General features: G+C 42.0%; 1 protein-coding gene across 1 annotated transcript; it reads right to left on the bottom strand.

Annotated features, from left to right (window-relative positions):
• Positions 1–280: 280 nt before the first annotated feature.
• On the bottom strand, positions 281–27381 carry mitfb (melanocyte inducing transcription factor b; the record flags this gene model as incomplete). The annotated part of the gene is made up of 9 exons (XM_080468979.1): positions 27199–27381; positions 13771–14011; positions 4436–4654; positions 4238–4333; positions 3714–3831; positions 3284–3340; positions 3092–3167; positions 819–966; positions 281–676 (listed from the first exon to the last, which is right to left on the bottom strand). The coding sequence occupies exons 1-9, from the start codon at positions 27300–27302 to the stop codon at positions 281–283; spliced, it is 1455 nt and encodes a 484-aa protein (XP_080325105.1). The 5' UTR covers positions 27303–27381.

Genomic DNA, 27381 nt, shown 5'->3' on the forward strand with positions numbered 1-27381 from the left:
TCTATTTCTGTAACTCATTGTCATCAGAGTATTGATTAAAGCAAAGACACTTAAAAATCAGTCCTTGAAATCAAGGTTCGAGAGCTTGAAAAGACATAAACACGAGAAATAAACACATGGATATAAAAGATTCAATACATGTAAACGCAGGTGGTGGTGGTGGAGGTGGTGGTGGTAAAGAGACAAAAAAAAAAAAATATATATATATATATATAAACAACAATAAAAAAAAAAGCCTCTGGGGTGAAGATGCAGGTAAGGCGTCCTCCAGTAGGGGGTGCTAACAACCCTGCTCATTCTCATCCATGCTGACGCTGCTCTTGCGGCTGCTGTCCTTCGAGGCGTCCGGGGACACGGACGAGAGCAGGGGGTCGCCCCCCCTCACCGGCGATAAGGTGTCCTCCATGAGGATGTCGTTGAGTTTGGAGCCTGGCCTGCCGTGGGCGCCGTAGTGGCCCTCGGAGAAGTTGGAGTGGCCCTCGCTGAGCTCCAGCGTGCCGGGCGGCTCGGGGGTGCAGGCCGGGTGGTGTTGGTGGTGCGGGTGGAGTGTGTACAGGTCCGGGTGACAGTCCTCCAGGGGGGGCTCCTGCTTGATGGCCCGCGCGGCGAGCTCGGCGGAGCAGAGCGCCGAGGAAGTGATGGCCAGGCCGTGAGCCCGGGCCTGCATCTCCAGTTCCTGCAGGACACACACACACACACACACACACACACACACACACACACAGACACACACAGACACTTAGACAGTTGCACAACACACTAATAATCCACAGTGATTACTAATATCTGGGATTAATAAAGTATTTCTCAGTTGTCACCTGTATTCTCAGCATCAGGTGTCTGTTGGCGTGCTCCAGCTTCTTCTGACGACTCTCCAGCTCTTTGGCCCTCTGCTGCTCTCGCTGCAGTTTCCGGATGTAGTCCACTGACGCCTTGAGGATGGTGCCTTTGTTCCAGCGCATGTCTCTGAAAAAAACCCACAGAGGACGGCTTTAAAGTTTTGCTCAGATCACCAGTTATTATATCTGCACTCCACCGAAATCTGACGTTGTGATTTTCCTGGACATCAAAAGCAAAACCGCCAGTGAATCTGAGTTACTTCAGTGAATGTCATTTACGCACGCGGAGTCCTAAAAGAAAAGAGTGGATGGGAGATAATGATGAGCGGAGCCGCTGCAGAGGCCACAGATGTGAGTTCTGTGGCAGAAATAAATGCTTGAAGAGAATGCATGCATTATTAACCAAGGCCACAAGCTGGTCCTGAAGATGACCCTGAAGAAACAAAAGTGTTACACGGGCAGGCTTTGTGAGAGGAAAACTAATCTGTGTTAGACTTAATAGGAAAATGTTATTATCAAACTTTCCCACAGTTATGTGTCGTTTCCTGTCAAAGGTTCGCGCAGGCTTCGGAAGCAGGGAGGCTCTCCTGGATACAACTAAACTCAGAGGCGGGACTTTGTGCGTATGTGGAACACACTTCATGCATGTTTGTTTTCACACAGGGTGCAGTTATCTATATACATCCCTGAAACGTATGTTTCTGTTTAGCGTAATTGTGTGTATGTGTCTACCGGCTTTAAGAGGTCGACAAACTAAAGTCAGCATCCTGAACATGGAGATTTGGATGTACGTTCTCAAATGTTTTAAAGTATTTATAGTGTCTGAGGCTGATTTGTGACCGTCGGTATGAATGAGACTGTGATTGACTGTTTGTCCTATGACAGACTGGCGACTTTGTCCATGTCCACCTGCTGAGGTTGAACATCATCAGTGATGTCAATTCAGAGGAAGCGTCGGCCCGGAGTTATAATTTCCAAATTTTCCAAAGAAACTATGGAAAAGAACACGAACGTCCGTGCAGAGACACGGTGCCTTTTGCGCAGCCCGGGCCGGAGGACAGTGGACGTGACGTAGAGGCAGTGACACAATCCCATCTTCAGTGTTTAGCCTGAGAGTCACTGGAAAGGGATCACAAAGACGGGGCCCGACTATATGACTGCTGCAGGGATCTGAAGAGGAGTACAAACTGACGTCATAAGAGTGTGTCTTTCATGTGGACAGAAAACTAAATCGGCTTGTCGTTCCATTTTTAGTCACAAGACGTGTTTTAAGGGTTAGACTATAGTGGGGGTCGGGCTGCTCCAGCGAAGTTTAGAGTCGGCAGGAAAAGGATATATAGAGGTTATTGCAATGCTGCCGAAAGTGTGTGTGTGTGTGTGTGTGTGTGTGTGTGTGTGTGTGTGTGTGTGTGTGTGTGTGTGTGTGTGTGTGTGTGTGTGTGTGTGTGTGTGTGTGTGTGTGTGTGTGTGTGTGTGTGTGTGTGTGTGTGTGTGTGTGTGTGTAGTAGAACCCAGCTGGGGTTGAGCAAAAACAAGCATGGCTGAATAGACACAACAGAAGAGGCTGCTGGGATCCAGAACTACAAACAAGGTCAAAGGTCACAGCTTTAACGCGTTTAAAAAAAAAAAAAAAAAAAAGCCAATATGATAATAACCTCTAAAGTGCGATATTGCAGTCACAGTTCATTACTGCTCAGTGAGCCGAACACAGAAACGTCTCATAATTGGACAGATTCGCCGTTTTTTTTTTGTTTTTTTTAAGGGCTGTGAAAAACTAATTCTCACATGCCATCTGAAAGGGCGAGATAAAATCAGGAGGAATGTACTCTAAAGTTCAGCTGGAGATAAAATGAGGATTCAACAGGGAGCCGCTTCAGATGTTACAACATGTTTGGTACAACATTCCCTCAGTCGGTTTCCTTGAATAGCCACAACGGAGAGATACTGAGACAAAGAGGGAATTCTACCCCCCCCCCCCCCCCCCCCCCCAAAAAAAACAGCAACTTTTGAAAAAAATACTGACTTTATATCATCATCAGCTCAACTTTTTCATCGATTTTTTTTTTTCCCATTATGAAAGAACACAGAACAAGAGTTTCTCCTCATTAACTTAAACTGCAGTTCTATTCATCCCGTCTGTTTTGCCTCAGTCGTTAAGAGGAAAACGTCTTGTTTTTTAGGGAACCTTTTAATGTTTGGGTTTTTTTCTCCTCCTTCTTCTGTGTCGCTTATAGATATAACAGGTCACTTACGGGTCGTTGGACTTTGGAATTAAAGTGCCGAGCTCCTTAATTCGATCATTGATGTTAAACCGCCTTCGTCTCTCGACTGCGGAAGAAAGACAGAAAAGGAAACGAATAAATGATCTTGCAGAATCTCTCACAGAAACTCTGGGAATCCAAACACAAGTATTCAGCCTCTGTTATGAAGCAAGTCAAACTCACTCAGGTTGTGGTTGTCTTTTTTCTGCCTCTCTTTCGCCAGCGCCCTTACCTCAGCTTCTGAAACAACACATTTTGGTTACTCACCCTAATCAACAGCATGGAGCGAGGATTAGAAAAAAATATAAAAAAAAAGAAAAAGAGGCACAGCAGCTGTTTTCTAACACGCTGAAACTGAATAACGTACCCACGGGGAAACCTTCGGGCCTCTGATAGTCGTCAAATTTGCCACAGGATCCAGACTTGTCCAGCATATGCATGATGGCCGGGGATTGTGAAACTATGTGACGAAGAAGGATTTCAACATTAGAAAGATACAAAATGGGACCAAAATAAGATACTCAGAGACACATGAAGCCCGGAGAGTGGAAACTCACTCGTTAGAATCTGATTAATTCCCACATTTATTGTGACGTGAAGACAGAACGCTTACCGGAGTATTCCCTTTTGATGTTGGGCAGGTTGGCGGGGCAGGAGTTGCTGATGGGCAGACCTTGCTGGGACATCCCCTGATTGCCATACATGTCCATGAGGTTAGCTGGCACAGGTCCCTGGGAGGGGGGGGGGGGGGGGGCACACGGGAGAAGATGCTGCTGAGAACGAATCACACCCCCTCCTGTCCCATGTGGATGCTAATCGGCATCTCCACACAAACACAATGAGCAGGGTGGTGACATACGACAGCCCTATTACACCCAGTGAGCAAAGGTTACCTTCGAATTTACCCGTTATAGCGAGGATCCGTCAAAATAAAAGAACTGTCAAAAGTACGTATAGAGTGTTTGTCTGGAGTTGATCTGCCTGACTGCAGAGCCGAGAGTCACATAACTGTAGCTTAGAGGGACTAATGAAGACTAATGACTGTTTTTGCGCCGAAACACACAAAATGAAAACACAGTCATTTGGGTGACGTCTTCGAAGAGACAAGCGGCTGGACGCACACGCACAGACACATACCGTGTTTCCCATCTGAAGTCCGGGATCCATCAGGCCGAGGATGTCATCACTGTAACTGGACTCCAGACTAATAATGTCATCAATGACATCATCCATCTGAAATAGAAATGGTTTTTTATATATATATATTTTTAAAAAAAATGTATTTCATGAGCAAAGCAAAGAGCACACAGAAACCTGCACTGAACGAGAGCTCACCTCTTTCTCGCAGTTAGAGTTCAGGGTCAGTAAGGCCATAGGGCTGTTGGGGGCGCTGTTGCCCGGCCCTGGCGGCATGCCCCCGTGGTCAGAGGACTGGTTGTTGGGGCAGGGCAAACTCAACGCCTGAGACCCGAGCTTCCCCAGGTACCGCTTCACCTGCTGCTGCTGGGAGCGCTGGATGTGGTATTTAGTCGGGTTTTCCAAGTGAGTCTGGACCTTTTGGCGGAGGGCAGAGCAGAAAAGATTAAGTCTTTAAATGACAGAGAAGTGGGTGTGTTACAGTAGAGGGTGAGCAGAAATGCTCCTTGTTTGAAAGAAAGGGAATATAAATACGCATCTTCGTCATACTTGAAAAAAAAAAAAAATCTTACTGAGAAAAGGAAGTTCACTTCAAGTTATATATATATTTCTTTTATTAGAGTATAATAACTCTAAATAAAGCTCCCGCCTGCCTCTTGTATTGTACAGAACTGACTATAATTTTAAAATGAGCCCAGCGCAGACTTCAAGTCCCGCGATGCATTATGCATTTTTCCTTTGAAACGCTGTCAGGAGCCGTTACCTCAAAGAGCCTCAGAAGTAAACATCACCCACATAATTTCCCGTCAGCGCGACAACTTCCACCTTCTCTACAATTCACAGTATAAGTCCACTTATTTCAAGGGGGAAAAAGAAATTCATGGAAACCTTTGACTTGTGCGAATCATTATTCTCCCACACAGGATCAATGATCCCACAGACAGATAAACAAACTTCAGAGAAAAAAACCTGAATAAAGCCGAGCTGCTCAAATCAAGTCTATTAAAACAATGTCGCATTTTATTATAATCTTAATTGCAATCATGCAAATTCAGTGACTTAAATACTTAGGGTTAAAAAAAAAAAAAAAAAGAGAGAGAGAAGGACATGCCCACGTTACAGTCAGTATCAATTTAACTGGATCTCTGCCGTTACGTCCGCATGTGAAAATGCACGACTTCCTTTTAAACGTACCTCATAAGGCGGGTATCCAAGCATCTCCAGCATCATTTTCCTTTCCCAAAAAATTTATAAAAAAAAAAACCTCCGTGTGCTCAAGTTTCTGTCTCAACTGTTCAGTGCTGCTCCTGAGCCGCTCGCACCAGAGGACTAAAAGCCTGGAAGTCTGAGGACAGACACATCCAGCTCATCTTTTAAGAGGCAAGAAAAGTAATTAGTTATGCATGTCAGTGAATCTCTGTAAACACAATGAGCCTTTTCAAATTTGTGTTGTTTTATGTAAAATCTGTATTTACTCCTCTATGGTGTATCACTTGATGTCAGGATGTGGCACGAACAGTTGCACTCTTTGTTTTACGAGGCCACATCTTCTTTTTTTCAGAGACTTGCCCCCGGGGCTGTTACTTTGCCCCATCCAACTTTTCTTTAACCCATGTGGGAGCTTGTGTTCCCAGCTCAGCCCCATACAAAGGCCGTTTACTCCTCGTTTGCCTCTCAGCTCCCCATTCCTCTACGACGACATTTTAATCGAGGTGATGAAGAAAAGGAAAACGCCACGCAGCGTCTCCAAACCGACGAATAGCCGCCTCAGCTACGTCGCTGATTTAAATGTATGTATTTGTTCCGCGACCATGTGACTTCCCCGGTCCTCCGGGGCTCATGCCGTGAACTCTTAGCTACCTCTGATGTTTTCGCTATAAGAAAACCTTTTCAGTCTGCAGATGAAATGAAACAGCATTCACGACGCGCAGGGGGCCTTAACGGCCGCAAAAGTTGATTCTGACGCTGCGTCTGAAGGTTCACGGTCACACGCGTTGAAACGGCCCCGCTGATAAATCACAGCGAGGGTTGATCGATCAGCGTTTCTGTGCTGCACTAAAACTGAAAGTACGATGGGCAGGGGTGATAAGATTAATGGGTTAAATCTTACTTTTGCTCCCTTTCATTCACGAATTTGAAAATGTTTGTTTTTACAATGAATGAAATAAACCTAAACTATCCAACTCGTAAGTAGTAATACAAAGTGAGAGCAACAGCTGCAAATACAACACAATATTTAAAAAAAACAACAACATTTAAATACACTCCAAGAATGACTATTAAAATGAGTCATATATTGGATTAAAAACACTTTAAAGATGAAAAATTTGGAGAAAAAAAATTCAACAAGATAAAACATCACAATGACAATGGAGGTAAAACTGGTGATAAAGATGAACTAAATCAAAATCCAGAAGACGTACAGTATGCTTCATTGTCACTGTCTTTTATTCTCCTTGCCGGAACACACGCTCCCCCTTTTTTCCACGTCCAAATACAGTGTCATTGTTTCCTACATTGGGTAAACTCATGTGAGCTGCATTAACACATTTTATATCCCACAGGTATGACTGCCATCACCTTGGGCTGCAAGCTGTCATCACACGGTTGTAGTGCTGCCGGCACTGAGGGTAATTGTCTTTACAGCATGTGAATGGCTGATTAAGAGGAACAACATCATGCTTTGGGCAAGAGAATGACATTCATTCATTAGTGCTGGTCACTAATGGCTTCGTTTAGTCTTCACTTTGTTCTTGTTCTGGGATTTAAAGATTCCCCCTCCAGACATCTTTCAAGAAGTGCGCAAAATGCTCTATTCTAATGTTACTTTTGTTTTTGAGCTTTTAAAAATACACTTATTCCCTCTTGACCATCACAAATTATCAAGTTTACAAACGACAATGTGTATTTCTCAACACTTCTGTTTTTAGCCGCTTGTTTAACCCTTTATAGGACACTCACCCAAATCCTTGTGTCAAATTTCAACCCCACAGCAGAATTTAAGACTTTCAAATCAGTGGATAAACACAATTAGGCTCCATTTATGAAGAGCAAAGTCTCTTGAAAAGCATTCAATTGGCCAAAAATCGGCATTAATGCCTTAAAAGAAATCTTTAAAAACCCTCTGGATTTCTTAAATTAGATTGTTCAGGCGCATCAAAATTACCACTACATGTATCATGCTATCTCCAAACACGTGCCCCACACAGAACTAACTGGAAGCATATACATAGATGCGCAGCATGCATTCAGGCATATCACATTCACACATTATCCCCATCTTTTGAATATCTAGCCATGCAGCCGGCTGTATGATCACCGTCAGTTTCTAAATATAACTTTTAAAGAAACAGGAAGTCACAAAACATGAGCTTTAGTTCTATAAATGGTGAGACAAAACACTATAAATCCTATTTGTACCACTTTTTTTCTTTCTTTTTTTTTTTTTTTGCAAGCAAAGTGAAACATTGATCCTTTACTAGGCTCTTTCACTGGGTTAAATCTGCAGATTATCAGTCTTTAGGCAGGAGTGGAAAAACACCAAGTAAACATGACGTACGCTCTCATTACACTCGCTGATGATAATTTGAGGATAATGACCGTTACTCTATCATTGGTAAAGGCTAAACTCCTCTTAACATTAATTAAAACTTAAATATTTGATAAACGTTACACAAAGTGTTTAGAGACCTAATCCTCATGGATAAATCCGACCTCTAAGTGAGTGACCCATTTTACCTGCAAAACAAACACACAAATGATGTGTAAACAAACTGTGAACATTTGTTCAGGTTTTATTATAATCAGTATGATATCGGATCTAAAATGCTGCCGTATATTTGCTGTTATTAACCGACTATTAATTAGGAAAACAGATCAATTTTGATCTAGCTTTAAGTGATTGTCTGAACTAATAGGAAAACATCCATTCAGAAAACGTGCAGGTTGTAATTCAAACGATATATTGATGATTGTAACTAAAACGCTCAGAAACAATAGAAAGGGAAACTCAAATAAATTCTGATTCATATTCAGCAGACTATGAAATTCTTCTCAGTTCGGACTGAATATAAAAACCCTATAAGCACATGATTTTGTCTGATTTCACACCATCAGCAGAAAAAAGACATTTGAGCACCAATTATTTAATCGTACATTTTGTTCTGTGAAAACTACAAGCTCTCGTTCAATTGATCATTTCTGCCCAGCCGCTAATCAGAACCACACCGTTTAAGTCATCTAATTTTTCCCCCTCTATCGAAGCCCAATGATTCACATTAGCTTGTCGGACAAGGTAAATCTTTGTCTGGTCGGTTTGACATTGCCGTCTGCAATCCCGCACTTGAGGTGTTTTCTTCGTGCCTCCGTCACTGCGCGGGGGGAACAGATTTTCTGCGGCAGACAAAAAGGCGATCAGGGCTGCTGCTGCTGTGAGCTGATCACCGTGCGCTGGGTCTCTGGAGGTCAGAGAAAGCATGTCCAATCTGAAAGTTTCACCACTCGCACCAGTTTCTCTGGAATTTGATTTCAGGACTTTCAGGTTCACATCATGTCTCATTAGATAATACGGGAGGATACAAAACACTGTTATGTTCAGGAGAGCAGGATGTAGCATTGGACTACTGATGCCTGAAATGCTTATTTTTAAGACATCTCAGCTAAAATATACTGTGCACAGCACAAAAACTCCCACAGTATAAGTGCCTTTCAATGCAGCATCCCTCTCTCTTGTCTCATGTGCTCTTATTAAAATCCTGTGAATCAATTAGAAACAGCAGTTACTTTTCAAGACATTTCAGTGACGTTTTCTTTGTAATTCGTACATTTTTCAGTGTCATCGCGCGGGTGATAAAAGAGCCTTTGTGGGCCAAGTTTGAACTTTTTTTTATATTGGACACCAGTGCTCGAGGGCATTGCCCTACAAAAATGTAGTTATTTTGCCTTCATTATAATATTACGATATTTGCAAAATATTATTTTTGTTTTTGTTAATGTGAATGCAGCACATACAGAAGTATGGAAATTCTAATGTAAAGAATGTAAATCATCAGATCCATCTGAGTGTATATCTGACAGATTGTTTGTTGTCTATCTTCCACTAATACAGCAAGATCCCCCGACTCTTTGTGTTGTATTTGTATTGTCTTCATTCTATCGGTCTGTGGTGTTTGGGAACGCTGATGGCTTATGGGTATTTGGTGTTTTGAAATACAGACATTGACAACACGATTGCTTTTTATTTAAGTACCCCAAAAAATTTAATAAAAAAAAAACCAGTGTCTTGTATTTTGATAAAATATATTTTGATTTCAGTACTAGATATACTGTATATCTGTGTAAAGATACTAACTTGAATTGTTATTGTTGATTTCACAGATTCAATTAAGTTAAATTTACATCTCAGATGTATTTTTTTTTCAGTGTATGACGTCAAACAGATTCCAATCTGATCCATGGTGTGTGAAATATGCATGAGTGGGATACAAACATACACCACATTTGGAAGTGGTTAAAGAGTGTAATATTTGTGATATTTCAGAGTCTAAAAAAGCAAAACTAGATGTCGTTTATATGTTTTTAACCAAATTTAAGGACAAACTAACCAAAATGGCATAATATTTGACAAATACCTAAATAAAATGGCTTAAATTCAAAGAGCTTCCGCAATCATGCTGTTCTTCCATAAAAACTACATGGAAGTAATGTGCTGCTAAAAATGCTTTAAATCAGAAAAGCGATGAGTTCTATAATTATTAACTTATATCAATAAGTTGAAAGTGACTCTGGTTGTTTGCCCCATGAAGGGTTAAAGTCAGAAGAACGATCAAACAGGACAAACACGACCTTGTTAAATCTTCTTAGTCGTGATGCTTTGCAGCATTTCTCATTGTATCTGAGATGTGATAAACTTCCACACATTCAGTTCACTCACATCTCATTGTATCTATGATGTGAGTGAACTGAATGTGTGGAAGCTTATCGATGAAAGCAAGATATTCAGTTTTCAATCTGAGCACCTCATTCTTAACTGTGCAACTATTTTACTTTATTGTCCTAAAATAGAAAGTCCTTTTTTCATAAACCTGACTGTTCTGACATTTTGGCAAGAATATAGCAATCACATCGGGAAGAAACCACTATTAATTGCCCGGAAACTATATTTTGTAACTTGTGCATTTCCTAATGATGCTAAATTGAAGGAAACACTATGGTTGTGCAAGTTATTGAGATAGAGTAACAAGGGATGGGGGTTTTCAACAGGATGGGGCTGAAATGTGAGAATTTGGTGTGTTTGACACAAATTTAATTGTATAACTGACATTTTTGGAAGCAAACATGAATTCGGACTAATGTATCTATCTATCTCTTTTCAGCTTTATTGAAAATGTGTTTTGACAGCTGCAATTGGCCTGATTCAAAATGAGCTCGAACGCATTCAACAGCATGTTTTGTCCTCAAGGAGTTTGAAAAATTGTCACACATAATTAGATGATCTCACAGCTCTGAGTGAGTTCATCGGAGCCCCTCCAGGGCCGCGGACGTCGGGTAGGAACGTCCCGACCTTTTTCTCAATATCATACTGCTGCGTTTGTTGTTTGAGACGATTGTGAGCGTGACGGATTATCTGTTTTTCGAAGGTGAAAAGGGTCCTTTTCTTTGTCGTGTTTTTAAGAGAGTGGACACACATGTACAGCGAACAGGGCGGCTTGTTGTTTATCCGCTCGTTTTTTTAAGCCGTCGACGGGCCCGAGGGCGTCAGCAACACAAGCCCAAAAGAGTCAGAAACACTCAGCAGCAACGAGCACAAAGCGTCGTGCTGTACTAAGAGAGAGGACAGGATGACAAGCACACAGCTGTATCTTTTCTGACTTGCATGCTACAGGCATTCAATGATGGTCCTGCCAGGATACGTTAACAAGACTGCCCCCGTTTGCTATGCAGGCGAGAAGAATAGGCCACTTTGTCTCACTGCTAAGCGGCTAACAAACTCGGCAGGACACGCAGACAACAACTGTGATGCTAATGTTGCGCTGCGACATCAGACCAGCCTGTGGTCTTCTGCTCCTCGTGTCACGGGAGCATGCACACTCCAAACAAATTACTCGCGTCATAAAAGTCTCACCATTTGGCTGAAATCGGCATGAGTTCTCAAGAAGCTCCCATGAGGTGCAACTCTGAAGGTCAGAAAACCAATGATAAAGTCCTGAAAGCTGAGGGTTTTGACAAATGTTGAGCCCAAGAGTCAAAATAAACACACTGTTGACAGCACAGGTTTTGCACTAAATACAATGGTATAAATGTCCAGTTTCACGGCGGAGTAGACAGGTGCAGTGAAATGACTTAACTTGTGGTCCCCAGTCATCATTATCTGTGCACTTACTGTTGCATGTCGGTCACAAGCTACACAGATTGTATAATCCCCCAAAAATGTACATTTTGTACAGGGTCGACGACTACTTTGTTCTTTTGGTGGCACCGCAGAGCCTTTGAAAAAAAAAAAAAATTAAAAATCTAGAAATCATAATTTAACCCTTTTAGGAAGTTATCCTACACAAATTTCAAAGCAGTGTTTTTTTTCCCTCTAAAATATGCCATGGAATGAAAGGAGCGGGGGCTAATTACGAGCATTCTTCACTGAATTAGCGTTCGGTGTGTGGTAAGGCTGTGCTCGCCTTTGTCTTGATCCCTAAACTGATCCCATACTTATTCCCAAGAAGGTCAGAGGTCACTTGGTTAATTAAGGGTCCAATCAGTCTTTAGATAAACTCATCTGAGCTTAATGTTTGCACTTTTTGAGGTCCAGCAGCTCTGCCTGGTACCCCTGAGCTTTTTGTGGACTGCTGCTAATCTACCCACAGACAGGGGAGCAGGTTAACCCAGCTCAACAGCGCCAAGCTGGAACGGCCTTTTCATTTGAGGACTTCAGTCAATGAAGAATGTCTGTAAGCTCTCGCCAAAGCAGAGAAATTACTCCAACTTGATGCATTGTACACGGGGTGAGGGGCTCGGGGGGGTGGGGGGTGCGGTGGGGGGATCCTAAACCTCTCAAAGAGCTGAAAGATTACGGCGAGTTAGTAATGTTTATGCTAAATGAGAGGGGTAATGTTTTCAGTGGATACACTGTATTTGTCCTTCGCTGCTGGCCCATGCCACACACATCCAGAGTGATGAAAGTGCGGCTGAGCAAGTAACCATGAAATCTGCAAAAGTGTTGTGGGTGGGTTCAAGTCAATGGAGATTGCTAAATAGCATGCGGTATGCCAAGCGTTCGTTGACTACACTCAATCTGAGATTGCACGGTAAAATGTCAACGCAAACAAATCGAAGCTTCTTGTCTTCTGTGAGAACGGGTGTGTGATCGACACCATGCTTTATACAGCAACAAGCAGCAACATCAACCTTCTGAGACATGGCATGTTTTTAACCATCTCCATCAAAGCCATTATTAAGGAACTGCTGTTCTTTTTTTTTAATGTTACAGAACATTCAATCATTTTGAAAACAATTGATTTCTTGCATCTTAACATATTCATAACTTCCTAAAGACTCAAATCTGGAACCGCTGCCAAAAATACTTCAAGGCAAATCGAAATCATCAACAAAAATGAATGTTTTCTAATGTTTAAATCTGTTAGTTATATGTGAACGTAAAGTGTGGACAGGCATGAATCATCATTACTAACTTAGCAACGTAGCAGCTTCATACCCTCGTAAAAACACAATTTTCAAAGAAATCACCGACACAAAGAGCAAAATAAATACCTCAACCTTTCAGACCAAAACAACACACCAAACTTTTCCCACAGCAAAATGTTGATTTAAAAGAAAAACCCACACCACGGTCTCAAATCAGCACACACACACACCTTTACGCAACACAGCCCCAAACACTTCTTCTACTATTTCATCAATATAACTACTTCTATGCAAATACATGTAGGAAACAAAGGGGAAAACTTACCAAACTGCTCTGTTAAAGATAAACTCTCAAACACAGCGGTGTCTACTCGTACAGAAAATCTTAACAGTCTCCTGTCCCTCGGACTGCCAGGGAATCAAAGCTATGAAAAGATGTGAATGTAGCTGAGCAAATAGGATTAAAGATGGCTAAATCCAAATGGCTGGAAGCACAGCATGCATTAAAGAGGAATTCTCTCAGGAAAGATAATCCGCATATACGCATTTTAGCACACTTCACTCACTCCTGTGTTTTTTTTTTTTTTTTTACACACACGCACACACACACACACAAACACACACACACGCATGCACACACACACACACATACACACACAGTCATAGTAGCACCACGATTGCCTGACTGTCTGCACACGAGTCAATAAAATCTATAAATACAGCTGGACCACTCAGACTGCAACAATGACACATAGAGCTTCCACCTCCAGAGGTGGAAACTTTATACAGATACTCTAATGGCTCCAACAGCCTGCTACTCGCACACGCTGCCGTGTGCACGCCTCTTCCACATGCTCCAATAAATAAAAAACGGAAAAACAAAACCCAACACTTACCTTCAGCACCTCCATCGGCACCTGTGCAGCAGGTGGCAAAGTGGCTGGGGCGTTGACATTGATGGCCGCGGTCTGTGCAGCAGTGGTTTGTGGGTACTGAGAGGCCTGCTGCCTCTGCTGCTCCCGCCTCTCCTGCTCCTGAAGCTGCTCCCGCATCAGCTGCTGCCGCAGCAGGATGCGTGATGTCATGGCCGAGGAGCTCAGCGGGGGCTTGGAGGAGCTGTGCTGGTCCGACGGGCCGCTGGAGATGCCAGATGAATGAGCAGAGACAAGGGAGGGGGAGAGGGAGAAGAAAACAGAGGGCCGATTAGAAAGGTGAGGTGAAAAGAGGCAAAAGGGGCCGAGTGATAACATGGAGGGGGCAGCGAAAGTTCGACCGGGTGAAGGAGAGGTCAAGCAAAAGAGACAAGAGGAGGGAGATTAGTCAAGAAGGTAGAAGATGGATAACAAAGTGAACATGGTGAAAGTACGACTGAAGGGGCAGAGATCAAAAGGAAAATCGTAATTCTGCAACAATTACTTGTTTCATTGATTGGATAATCTATTTTGACAACCTGTAACTTCAATAATTTACTGAGGGATTTGCTGTTTCTTGGTCTGTGACTGTCAAAACATAGAGGGACCTACCAAGGAATAGAAGGAAATCCTTTAAGAAATACTGTTATGCTCTTTATTCAGTCTTGTTTTATTAGTGTTCTTTTTATGTTCACCCCCCCCCCCCCCCCCCCCCCGATAGCTTCTGCTGGTTCATGCTGTTCTAGACAGCTGTGTTGCTGTCTGCCTGTTTCAAGCTTTATGGTTCATGCTCACCACCCAATTCAGTCCGTGGATCAATTCCATGACGAGTCTGATGGAGACACGACAATGGAGCGCTTTTTCTTTTGCGTGTGACCACTTGCTGACGTTATGTAACAGACATGGATGCAAAGCTCAGAAGGTGGGAAACAATTCAACCTGCTGCTTAAATGGACTGTGATTGGCTCATAAACACTGTTACACCACCCGTTTCAATCCAATCCTTGTTCCAATCAGAGAGGGCCAATTGAATCAGATAGGAGTGGATACATGTTGTTTTAATTAGATTGGTGTTTAATCAAATTACCTATGGTTCATATTACGTGATTATTTCAGGAAAATTCATATACAAAAGTTATCACAATTTTGTATTTCCATAATCTGTAATTACGTCACATTCGTCGGTCAAAATCTGAATTTTCCTTGATAGACAGAAGATATAGCCGTACATTAACAGCATTTCCTCCTCCCAGTAGCCTGTCAAGGGCTTTTTTGTGTCCAGTTCACTGGATCCTGGCCAGGCTGGTACAGTAGCGACCACTCTCGCTCAGTCTGAGTTTGCATGTTCCCCCCTGTGCCTGTGTGGGTTTTCATCAGGTGCTCTGTGGCGAGTTTTTGACTTTAGTCTGCCCGGAGGTGTGCACGTTATCCCTTGCGTGACTAGGAAAATGAAAAATGGACTTTACTTATATGGCGCATTTTAGCTGCGTCAACGCAGGTTTACACAATTGTTCACCTTCACCCTTACACACCAACGGTCAGCCCAGTTTGAAACTTAAAATCGAAACGCTATTATCAGATATTACGAAACAATTTTCGTGCCACTGAAAATAATGTATCCAGATACCGTTCACGTATTCAATAAAAATTTAGACCTCTGGACTAGACAGAGGATCAAGTTGAGCCACTATCATCTTGTGCGTACCCTGCCTGTTATTTATGGGTAAATTGTTTGTAAAAGATGGATAAATTGACGGCAGACCTGACTACAACATAAATATTTTGAGTAACGTAATTGCAAGTTGATGCAACATGAGTATGTCTTGGATATAAAATAATTCTTAAGATCTGCAACTGATCATCCCTGCTCAGTTTTCCACACAAAGACATTTTATAAAGGGAAGTTCACATAGAGCATCTGAGAAAAAAGTGATGAAATGAAATGTCCAAATTTATTCTGAAAAGTCCATCTGAATAGCGCTTAGGAAACAAATTATAAAACTAAATAATATCTGTACTGCAGCATCAGAAAGGCATATATGTTAACTCACACAGTCCTTCAGATTAAACTAAACAGAAAGAGGAACATTTTTCACAAAAAAGGCCGCTTCAGTTTTCCCACTCGTAAATTTAGACGCCTCCTCCCCAGACAGTCCTGCCGGCCTAAAATAGAGAGACTCTGCTGAAGCAGAAGTTGTCGGGACGAAGCCTTCGTCGAGTGAGTGATCCTTTTGATAAGACTCGGTAAAATGTCTGGCCAATCCAGCTGTGCAGTAATCGCACTAATTAGCCCGCGGAGTCAAACACAGCCTCGGTCTGCAGCGTGTTCGGTGGGTGTCGAGCCCTCAACATACCATAATTCTCCCCCCAGCACAGCATATAATCTCATTGTCTGATACCACACCCACTGGACCCTGCACCAGATATCACACAGAACCGGATTTCACGACCAGTGTGTCTGAAGTCAAACGAAGTGACGTTACAATTTTAATAGATCCTTATTGAATCAATCAATCAGTTCATTTTGGATAGCCAACGACTGACACAAAACAGAGAGGAAATCGTTTTTTAACTTGTTCTGTACTGTAGCACTTTAGCTCTCTCCATCAGACAGATTTTTTTTCCTTTTTTCCAGCGTCATTTGTTTTTGTACAAGTTTAGAGCTCATATGCATAATTCCTTCATCTGGGAGACTTTGGCTGATTTTGTTTCTCTTTCATCCCCCCCAAAAAAACAAACCAAAAAAAAAACCCCCACGGAATCTAATATTAAAAGTCCTTATTTCCACTGCCAAAGCAGGGGGCTTTGATTTTTCTTTCTTCTTCTAATCTACTTCGGCGTTTCAATCCCAAGATCACTAATTTCATTTCCTTTTCTTTCTGCCTCCAGTTAAAAGTTAATGGATTTGAAACTATTGAGAAAAAAAAGGGCACTTTTTTTTTTTTTTAATTTAACTTATTTAAATAATAGACATTAAAATAACCACAACTAGACCAAATATGAATTCTAAAATGTGACTATTTGATTATTTTCCAACATAAGTGACCTTATCACAACAATGATAGGGAAAACAACTGGATATATAGATAGATAGATAGATAGATAGATAGATAGATAGATAGATAGATAGATAGATAGATAGATAGAAAGATTAAGCATTAATTATCAACACAATTTGCCTAATTGTGGTTGAATTGATGACTGGCGCCTTGTCACTACTCCCCCCCCCCCCCCCCCCCCCCCCCATTGTGGGAGTTCAATCTTCTGATTAAAACATTTTCGCACTCCCAACAAGCATTTCTAGCGAAAACACATTTGTCAACACCTCAAACACAACAACCCGAAGGTGTGACAGCTCAAGACAAGACACAAGACAAGATATACCAGTGAGTCTCTGTCTCATTAAAAGCCGTAGAGTGACAGAAATCACAGATACAGACTCGTCTCAAGGAACAAAATAAGGTCAACTGTGTTACTATATATCTTTAATAGTCAATGAATCATCAATCATTGTGGAGTCATATTTTGTTCTGGATTGAACCAGCACGGCCTGATTTCTATTGTGACTGACAGCATGTAAGCATATCATTGGTTTTTTTGGAATGTGTTAAGAGGATGTGAATCCCTAAAGTCTTATTATTTTTTTTTTTTTATAATTTCACCCTGATGGACAACATGTTTGGCTTATTTTAATGTGTAAAACTGCACAATCATAGCAAAATAAAAAAAAGAAAGAAATAAACAGAGAGAGAGAGAGAGAAAACAAACCACAGCTTTGTGAAGCCAAAAAGCGACATAGATACAATGCTGTCCTTTGAGTAAATGCTGAAAGTTTATCGACCTGTAAGTCGCTTGAGTGACCTTTAAAAAGAAAAGACAGACCAACAGCAGCCGTGCTCGTAGCTATGAGAGGCTATACTTATACGCAGAGAGGCTCTGAGCTAAATGATAATGTCAGCATGCCTACCGGAGGATGCTGGAAGTTACAAGGCTACAGTGTTGGAAACACGAGTTTTATCATTTTAGCAGCTGGAATATGTTAAATAGCATTAAAGAAAGTAAACGCTTTAGAAGTGTCAGCATTTTTTTTTCTCTCTCTCAATCATGCATCCAGAAATTCAGTGTGATCTCAGTCAAGCTACCAGCGCTGGTACAAATGTGACAGTAATAATAATGTTTTACACAGTTTTTCTATTTGAATTATGGGATGATGAATCATTTATGGCTTAGTCTGTGCAAAACACGTCATTTTAATGTCTATTTAATAATCACCATCTGCCTCTACCAAAATGGTCAAAATACTTCCTATTTATCTTTCAAATATATCAAATAATTGGCAGAATGTTTGCAATATTAACTCCAAGAGTTTGAAGCCTAATCAGGTTACTGAGCGTTTTTCAGTTGAGATCTATAAAGACTTGCCCCGCACCTCATGATTTTATTTAATATAATCTTGATTATCAGATTGAGTTGTGTGTGTGTTTTGTGCATGATTGACCACAAACCTTTCTACAAAGCACAGCTCAACCTCTGAGCCCCTCTCTCTCTCTCTCTTGCTCTCTGTTTCTATCTTTTGACTGCTGGCTCCACGGACCACAGAAACTCATAAAAAGCTCTATTGTCCTCCTTTTTTTTTTTTCTTCCAATTTTTCTTTCATTCGTGTGTGTGTGTGTGTGTGTGTGTGTGTGTGTGTGTGTGTGTGTGTGTGTGTGTGTGTGTGTGTGTGTGTGTGTGTGTGTGTGTGTGTGTGTGTGTGTGTACACCTCCTCTCATGTTTATGTGTATCTCAAAAAGGGAGGAGAAAAAAAAATGATCCCAAAAAACAATGGCTGTACAGTCTTGCAGAGCTCCACCCACCCAACTCATGATTCTTCTGACTGTGCTGGCGGTGCTCCTCGATCATACTCTAACATTAGTCAAACAATCAGAGCTGAGTCTTTGACGCAGGGCTTCAGGATCGACTGACGGACAGCAACAAACGCCGCGGGGAAGCTTTGCATTCATACAAACAGAAGCGACAACACTGATCAGAGGTGCAACTGAGCTTTTATCTTGAGCTGCAAAACACTGCATGGACTGAGTATATATGATGAGACGTCATAAAAAGCTGCCTCCCGGTTTGACAGCTAATGCCCCCTGTTGGGATCAAAGAACAGCGCTGCCTATTGGACAGAGGTGGAACAACAAAAGCCTCTAAGGGCAAAATACAAATACAAATCTAAAGGGACATTATCTGTTTCACTTAGTGGAAATTTTTCATCTAATGTACAAGATAGAAATAAGCTTTAATTTTCTTCCATCAACTTCATATCAAGATTGTGTGTAATTCTTTAAAAAATGCATCAAAGTCTTTATAAATCAAATAATTTGCAATAAAATCTCTGATTTCTGATCTGAGCTCTTACATAGTTGACACTATTCAAAACAAAATGCTCACAAGAAAACCTTCTCAAGCGATGGCTGTATGCACTTGTCACATGTAGCTGTGGGCATGCTGCCCTTCATATGTACGTACAGTACAGTGTACACACACACAGAGACTCGTAAACTACGCCCCGATGCATGGAAACAACATCAGAACTGCTGAGGTGCCATACTCACAAGCAGTCAAATGAGCAGGGTCTGTACACTTGCACTCCTATGGCCTCCATGTTTGTTTGTTTTTTCCTGAAGGTGCACCACCCGCCCTTGGAGAGCAGTGAAAGTCATGCTGGTGGTGCAGCGCTGAAAGTGTGTCAGAGGGGGGAGGCTCCAGGGCCCGGCCTGGAATCTCCAATCGCTACACAGAGTCCCCGGCAGAGGACCGGCCCCGTCCAGGGCAACAGCGAAGCAGAGCAGAGGAGCAGGGAGGAGAGGAGACGAGCCCCCTGGAAACACCCCGTCCATCAGCACAGATACTGTTTCAGTTCAAGACGTGTGTGGGCATGTGTCGAGTGGACGGCCTGCAACCAAGCGGCACTCACTGTTCTGTGAAAGCCTTTAATTATCTAAATGTCACTGTCGTCAAAGAATATCTGTTTCTCTTTAGGGCACTGAAGTTATTTGATAGTTCTGCAGACGTGAAAGCATTCAGATCTCCCTCAAATCCTAAAGTTTTCATAATTTTTCTTTATTCAAATGTTTGAATTTTACTGTGCAGAAGTATTTCCGTGTGGCTGATTTTGTCTAATGCTGGTAGACAGTGAGAAAATGTGGAACCATGAAACGCTGATTTAAGAGGAAGATATTCTGATAAACTAAAATTATATAGAAATTAGTTCCAAGCAATCGTCTGAAAGCATTTCAAGCACGGTCAGTTCAGATTCAATTCATGAATCCCTGGGTTAATTCCAGACCTTTCTGTGTGGCGTTTGCAACGTCTCCTTTTGCCAGACCTGGCAACCCGGGTTGGCAACAGTCCCTGTACTATACGGTTGCAGCGGTTCGCCAGTAAGTTTCAGAATCTGAAATCTGGAGATTTATACTCCCGAGAACTAAGACTACGCTACAGCAGCTTTTTCTCTGCTGCTGCTTTTTTTTTTTTTAAATCTACGACACTGTTATTTAGCAGTTTATTTTCTTCTCTCTTGATGGCCCAGCTTGCATTTATCACTGGAATTATTCTTTTTATGCTTCTTAATTTTGGCATCTTAATATGTTCCTTGTATTTTTACTGTGCTTTTAATCACCAGAAGCTCTTAACACATTTCATATTGGTATTTTGATGGGCTTTCGACGCGTACTCTTAATCTGCCTTTAAGTCTCTGCTATGAGCAGCTGCTCCCGTCTTTGAGTTCCTGCTACTGTTTCTTCCTCTGTGTTCGTCCGGTCTTTTTAAAAGTCTGTATTTTTGCAGAAATCCTCTCCTGCTACCCTACAACAGACCTACCTCGGGGGTATAAATAGAGTCACCTTGACCTTGAACAGGAGAAATCTCAAATTATATATCAGACAAGAAACGCCATCACATAAACTTCTCTCTCTCTCTCTCTCTCTGCAGGCGCTGCCCTCCTGGCTGACTACATATTCTCTCTGCTGGAGTACAACTCAGCGATTATGACCTTACATGACAGTGCATCGATCGAGCCGGACCCCCCTCCTGATCAAACACAGCTGGCGCTATTCCCCGGAGCCGATCCCTCGAAGGCTGATCGGCAATAATAGAAAGTATCTGCATTCTATTCAAAACGCATTAATCATGCAGGTTTTTCAGGTAAAAGTGAAGAAAAACATTGTGAAAAATAATGTTTACATGCAGGCAAGAAATATAAACCGTACAGGAGCGAGTGAACAAGTAAAGTCTCTATTTGCTCAGCACATTTAAATGTACATTACTGCACAATATTTGTGTACAGTGAAGAAAAACCTGTGCAGAATCAACAATAGATATATAGAAAAAATAAACAGATGAATAGATGGATAAATAGAAGTCAAAACACTTTCTGACTCCAAAGCTGGCGTCTCTTCAGCATATCCTCCTCTCGCAAACGATGCATTCAACTTTCTTCCCAAACAACCTTTTGACTCGATGCTCCTCGACCACAAAACACACTCACTGTTTTCGTCAACGAGGGCAAACAAAACTAATACTGTTTCAAAAACTCGATCTAATTCAAACGTTAACATAACTGACTCGCAACTCTCGTGCTGTAAGATCTCTGTTCGCCTCGGGATTCCCAGCATCCGATGTCATAGTACAACAAAACAGGGTGAGCTGTTAAAGCGATCCAAAAAGATAATCAGATTCATCACGTGGTATTTCCAGGAAGTCTGAAGTGGTTAGGATAACTCCAAGTTGCCAGGTCTCATTTATGTAATTAGGCACGGAGCCCTTCAAAATTCCCCTTGCTTGTCTTTACGAAGGACAGCTTGCACTCACTCCTGCGCTCCTCCTCACTCTGTGTTTGGACGGGGAGAATAAAGAGCATCCAAGGACATTTGGGAAGATTTTATCGACTTTTCTCCAGTCAGATGAATGAATGCATGAAGCTCTTAAGCTCCTCTGAGTGACAATGTCCTACAAACACGACAGAACTGCTTTCCCTTTCCCCACATTGTTTTTCCTTCGGGGTGACAATAATGAACTATCAACACATTCTTCCAAATCCTAAAGGAACTCCGGGAATGATTCATAGCTGCAGAATATGACTGTGTCGGCATTTTCACTCTAAATAAAAAAAAACTGAAGGAAGAAAAACAAACTATTAACACGTTTGATTTCTGAGCTGCTCATCTTTAGAAGATGTTTTTCCATGCAGATGTGGGACTTCTTCATTGCTATCAGCTTCAGGTTTGTGATGATTTGCTTTGATAAATTCAAAGTTTGTCCCTTAGAAATGTTTACCAAAATTACCAAAATGAACATGTCAGTGGCTTTAACGCTTTTGTTGTTGCAGTTCCCACTGCTCACCAACAGAGGCAGACAAAGATCACAGGTCAGCAGAATTAGAACTGCAAAACAAAATTTTACAAAATGTAGTTTGTGAGGATTTCCAAATGAGGAAATGGAGAGCAGACATGCTCTTCAGTGAGCCAGAGAAGAGGTGGACACACGGAGCAAAGAGATCCCCACTGCAGGACGAGTCGTTCTGACTCTATATTACTTTGGCCACAACACCTGTCTGTGTCATTTAGCCCCGACGTTCCTTCTTAGATCACGATTTCAGACTCCTCGGCCTCTCTGGCATCCCTGCCTGGGACAGCCCAAGGGAACAAGCTGCTCTGGACACCAACTTTAATAACCCCCAACTTCTGACGCAGCTCTCCATCACTGGCACATTGCTTTGACTTCCTTCAGGCGTAGTAAACACGTTTTATACGATGTGTCTTCATCCTCTAATGTTCATCCTCAGCTCTAATGTTGACACAAGCTTATGGACAGTCTGCGACAAAACACAAATATATGAATTATTTTATGCAATCTCACTTTCAGATCAAAGTCCTCATCTTTTTCAGTCCCATTCAGTCGTCAATAAAAGCAGTCGTGCTACTTCCATTCTCTTATTCTCTATTTCTTTATAAAGCCCAGTAGGTTTAGACGCAAGTGTTGTTATGGTACTTTTAAACCTGAAATGAGCTCTTCTGTGTTTACAGTGGGCAGTTGAGCTCCCCAGAGACCGAAAAGACAAACCAAAAAGGGCTTTTCCTTTAAACTTCAGGGCCACCGTAGGTTTTCTCTCACACACCTGTATGGTGATAGTGACAGTATAGGGCAATTCAAAAGTTTACAATCCGCCTTCAGCCAGTAAATCCAAGGACTGAAAACATCAGCATTTCAGCGCTGGATAAGTCCATGAAGCGTTTGGTTGTTTGGGGGATATTTTGGACCGTTTGTAATTTAATCTGCTAATGTTATTATCCTCCCTCTATTGGGAATTTAACTCATTGACTAATTACACTGTAGAATTCCAAGTGTTTGCTTGTGAAACAGGAAGAGACAGACTGCTTAGATTTGCACGACCCCCCCCCCCCCCCCCCAAAAGGCTTCAGTGCAGCACCCAGGTATTTTTTTAAATACTACACAACAGGCAGGAAGTGTGTGTATTGTTGTGTTCACGGTTGTCCTGCAAACGGAGACGGCATGTGAATCCGTCCACCGGAGCTGAGCAGGCCGTGAAGTTAGTGTGGCAGCTGTGTGGTAGCACTTTAGTGGCAATTCGAAACCCAATAAAATCTCCAGCTCCAAGCCAAGTTTCGGTGGCAATACCAGCCAGTGGTCTCGCCCACCTTGTTCAGTTGTTGCTGTCAAACAGATGATAAACAGCTTTTTATTGCGTTTGATTTATCATTGACTGTATTGATGTGAGAAGGAGTAGCTTAGAAGCAGTCGTACTTAGTCCAAGTCCACACGGGGGCAAGAACATTTCCGTTTACAAAAAGTTTTCCGTGCACACAAAAAGACACATCAAGAAATGTGTCTGTCCACATAAAAAATAAAAAAAAACCACTGAAAACGGTGTCGTGTTCATACCAGAGCTCTGTGGATGCACTGTAAGACCGCCACATGAACTATACACGTGGAAGCCAAAATACATACAATGGCAAATAAATAGTCACTTGTACTACTGACACTGTGATCCTCTCACCTCTACAGTTGTGTCGTGGGTTGCCACGGCAACTGCATACAGGTTAACAGAGAGGTGAGGCTATGTTTTACTGTTTTAGCCATAAAGACGAAGGCTGAGCAAACATTTTTCAGATTCATCCTCATAGGAGGTGAAAACTAGCGATGCACCTGTCCTGCATGGTGTCCTGCATGGTTTAGATTCCACCCTGAATGAAAGGAACCGTCATCATGACGCTTTGCAGGAAGATGATCTTTATGATCAGTAATCGCTAGGAAAGAAGTTCCATATATTGGGCAGGCCAGAGAGTGTGTCTGTATTCTGTGTATGTTTTTGACATGTCTGAAATTGATTGATTGAAGAAAAACAATTTAATAAATAAGACCACAGATTTCAAGCCACAATCAAAGAGATTACCACAATTGCTTATCTTTCATCAGAGAAGGTCACCGAGAGAATATAAAGTCCATGGGTGTTTGGTGGGTCGACATTGCTCCTTCAGATGTTTATAGTTTTACAAATGCGAGCAAATTAGGATCATATTTTTGCATTTTTTTGGTCCATTCATTTGTTAAAGAATGAAATTAGCGATTTCAATAAAGCGATTTCATAAGCATGTTTCTATCAAGGAAAGAAAGAAGAACTCTGCTAATCTCAGAAAGTTGGGATGGGAACATATACTGCATTTTACATACAGACCAGTGCTGTTTACCGTGTGAGATCATTGTATGTTTAATCTATGCTTTGTTTGCTCCCATTTGTTTTCCCGCATGATGTCATGTAAGCCCTACAGCAGCCACCGCTGTGTGAAACTTGAATATTCATAGCAGAGTTTTGACAAACATGGACACAAACTTATCGGCTTTTCAGACTTTCGGTATAAGTTTGTCTGAGGGTGCGATGAAACTCACAGTTTCAGCTATAACACATCCACCGCTAAATTTAAACAGCTTATTTACACCGCATTGACGACTCGTCTCACCGACTGTCTCACGTCTATATTCGGCACAAAAAGTCTGGCACGTCATCTGCAGTCGTCTGCCTGCACTGTCAAACCGATACGGAGGGAGCAAGGAAACAAATAGACCTGTGAAAGCGATGCTGATCATGTTGTCACACTCAGGAATTCAGATTTAGAACTCGCTGGGGCAACATTTGCGAGGCATCACACGCGTCAACAATCAATCGAACTAATTTTATCCATTTTACTCAACAACGCCTCACAATACAGTCCTCCGTGACTAATGTTGTGCTGGGTCATTGTCATGTGATGAGAAGAGGAAGTGGGACACCTTCGATCAAAACAACTGCTTGGACAACTTCACATATTCTGAGGGGAAATTACATTACAAAAAAAGGAATCTGAGATTTTATTCCAAAAGCAGCTCTGAAATGTACTGTGATCAGCTGCTGCTGCTGCTGCTGCTGCTGCTCGGCGCAGCACAACACGGCTCAGATTAAACCCGTGTATGTGTGACAGTGTAATGACATTTCACTAATGAAGAAATTGAAGACATTTAGCTTGAAAAATGCAGAAGTAGGTTAGAGGTTAGACCGACCTATCCAAGGTTGACTAGTCCTCCCCATAAACATAAGTTTAGGGTTTTAATCTATTACACAGAAAAGTTGAAGAATTATGAATCTGCCAGAAAATATTAAGAACCACGGGGGGAATCAGGAGTTCAGCAAACTTTTGCAATAAAGCCTCTGTCCGAACACAGTGGCGCACTGTCTTCTGCACGGCTCGCCCTGACAATGAGGCCATGTAGCCCTAGTCCTAAACTACGGAACGGAGAGGTGTAGAGACAACAAAAATAAAAAGACGGCATTCTGGGAATAGCTGCAGTCGTCATCGTCTTCATCTTCGAGGCCCCTGGTGAGTTTCATAACTTCCCAGTAATGTCACGACATAAAGGTGTTTCATAATAAATGAAATACGTCATATAATTTTTCCAGAATTAAAAAAAAAAAAAAGAAGAGAGGAGCTCGACCCAAATTAAAATGCATCACTGGTTTGAGGTTTTGAGATAAGCGCATGTCACATCAGTCCACTCATGACCCCAGGCTATCATTTCCTTAAAAGCAGTGTCACATTTTGAGAAACTTTTTGCATTTTTGCACCAGATGTGGTATATATTTCTTGCATATAAAACTGCTGGTTCAATTGGTAGAAAAACTGCTATTTTTGTTCAAATCCGAACTTTATTCTCTGATGATCCATTCGTAAATCATATATTCATAGTGTATGACACCCATCCAAACACACCGGACATCAAGTATGGTAGAATCCAACAAATATCCCCTGCTGAATTCACCTCTAGGTGAAATAAAGAAGTATTATTAACTATGAGATGTGTAGAGGCATTGGTAGACAGACAGGGGATGGAGAATATGTTTTTATATATGTATTTCATTGCGCGAGTTGTGTCGATTGTCAAATGGTTGTTAGGATGGCAACAAAGCACACTTTAAACAAATCCTTAAAAAAACTTCAACACCATTGACAAATAGCCAGTCGTTTATCAAAGGCATCTTGAAGTAAAACGGCATGCAAACAGACACATGGGATATCAAGACGGTTGTGTGGGACTTCCAGAAGAGAGTTCAAAGGTCAAATCAGACTGTGGAGACCAGACTCAGCCCAATGTTGATTGTTTAGAGTGAGCCAGAGCTGGAAATACATTTCTAATAAGAGTGGTTTAATGTTTCTGTTTATGTCCTCGGATGACACGTTCATTTTTATTTTGTTTTTTTAATTTAAGAGAGGTTTGCTTTGTGTTTTGTATTTTATCCTAATTATTAATGAGTTTGCTGGGTTTATTGTGGGTGTAAACAGATTTCCTGCACAGTTTCACCACTTCAAGGAATGTTTGCATCAGGTTTTCTTTTCTTTTCCCATGTTGTCATGAAGCTTAAAACCAAGATCACATACATGATTGCACTCCTGTGGAACTGCAGAGACCCCCTTACAGGGAGGTTTTTTTTTTATAGAGAATCCACCTAAATCCAGCTCTCCGCCCATCTTCATTTAATGACAACACAAAGTCAGACGGAGCAGCATCTCTCCGGACTCTCACCTTTCGGCTCCACTACGAGCTAATATTTAAAGTTGATGTTGACAAGACAACACCCAAGTGTTGCATAACTTCATGCCAGCAGGATAAACCGTCAGGACTGAGAGGCAAGTTCATTCCCCCGGGTCCAGGTTCCCCGTGCTGCCGGGACCAGCTCCGCTAACATCCCCGGAGGAAGCCCCCCCCGGACACGCAGAGGACCCGACAGAGAAAGTCTGCAGCGTAATTATCACCTAAACACCAAAACCGCCCCGGCGTGGGAAAAATAACTGTCCACAGCCCAGAAAGAACTGACCTGTTTTTCAAGGGCTGACTCTTCAGTTCGTAGTACGTTTTTGGCTCCTCTTGGAAATCCTCTCCAACCTCGAAGTCGGGGACTATACCCGATTCCGACTGCATGCTTGCAAAGGTGTCAACTTTCGGAAGCGTTTAGCCCGTTAAAAAGAAAAAACAGACGGACGATATTCGTGCCGCCGTA

Source organism: Lipophrys pholis (assembly GCF_963383615.2).
Source record: "Lipophrys pholis genome assembly, chromosome: 8".
Taxonomy (NCBI): domain Eukaryota; kingdom Metazoa; phylum Chordata; class Actinopteri; order Blenniiformes; family Blenniidae; genus Lipophrys; species Lipophrys pholis.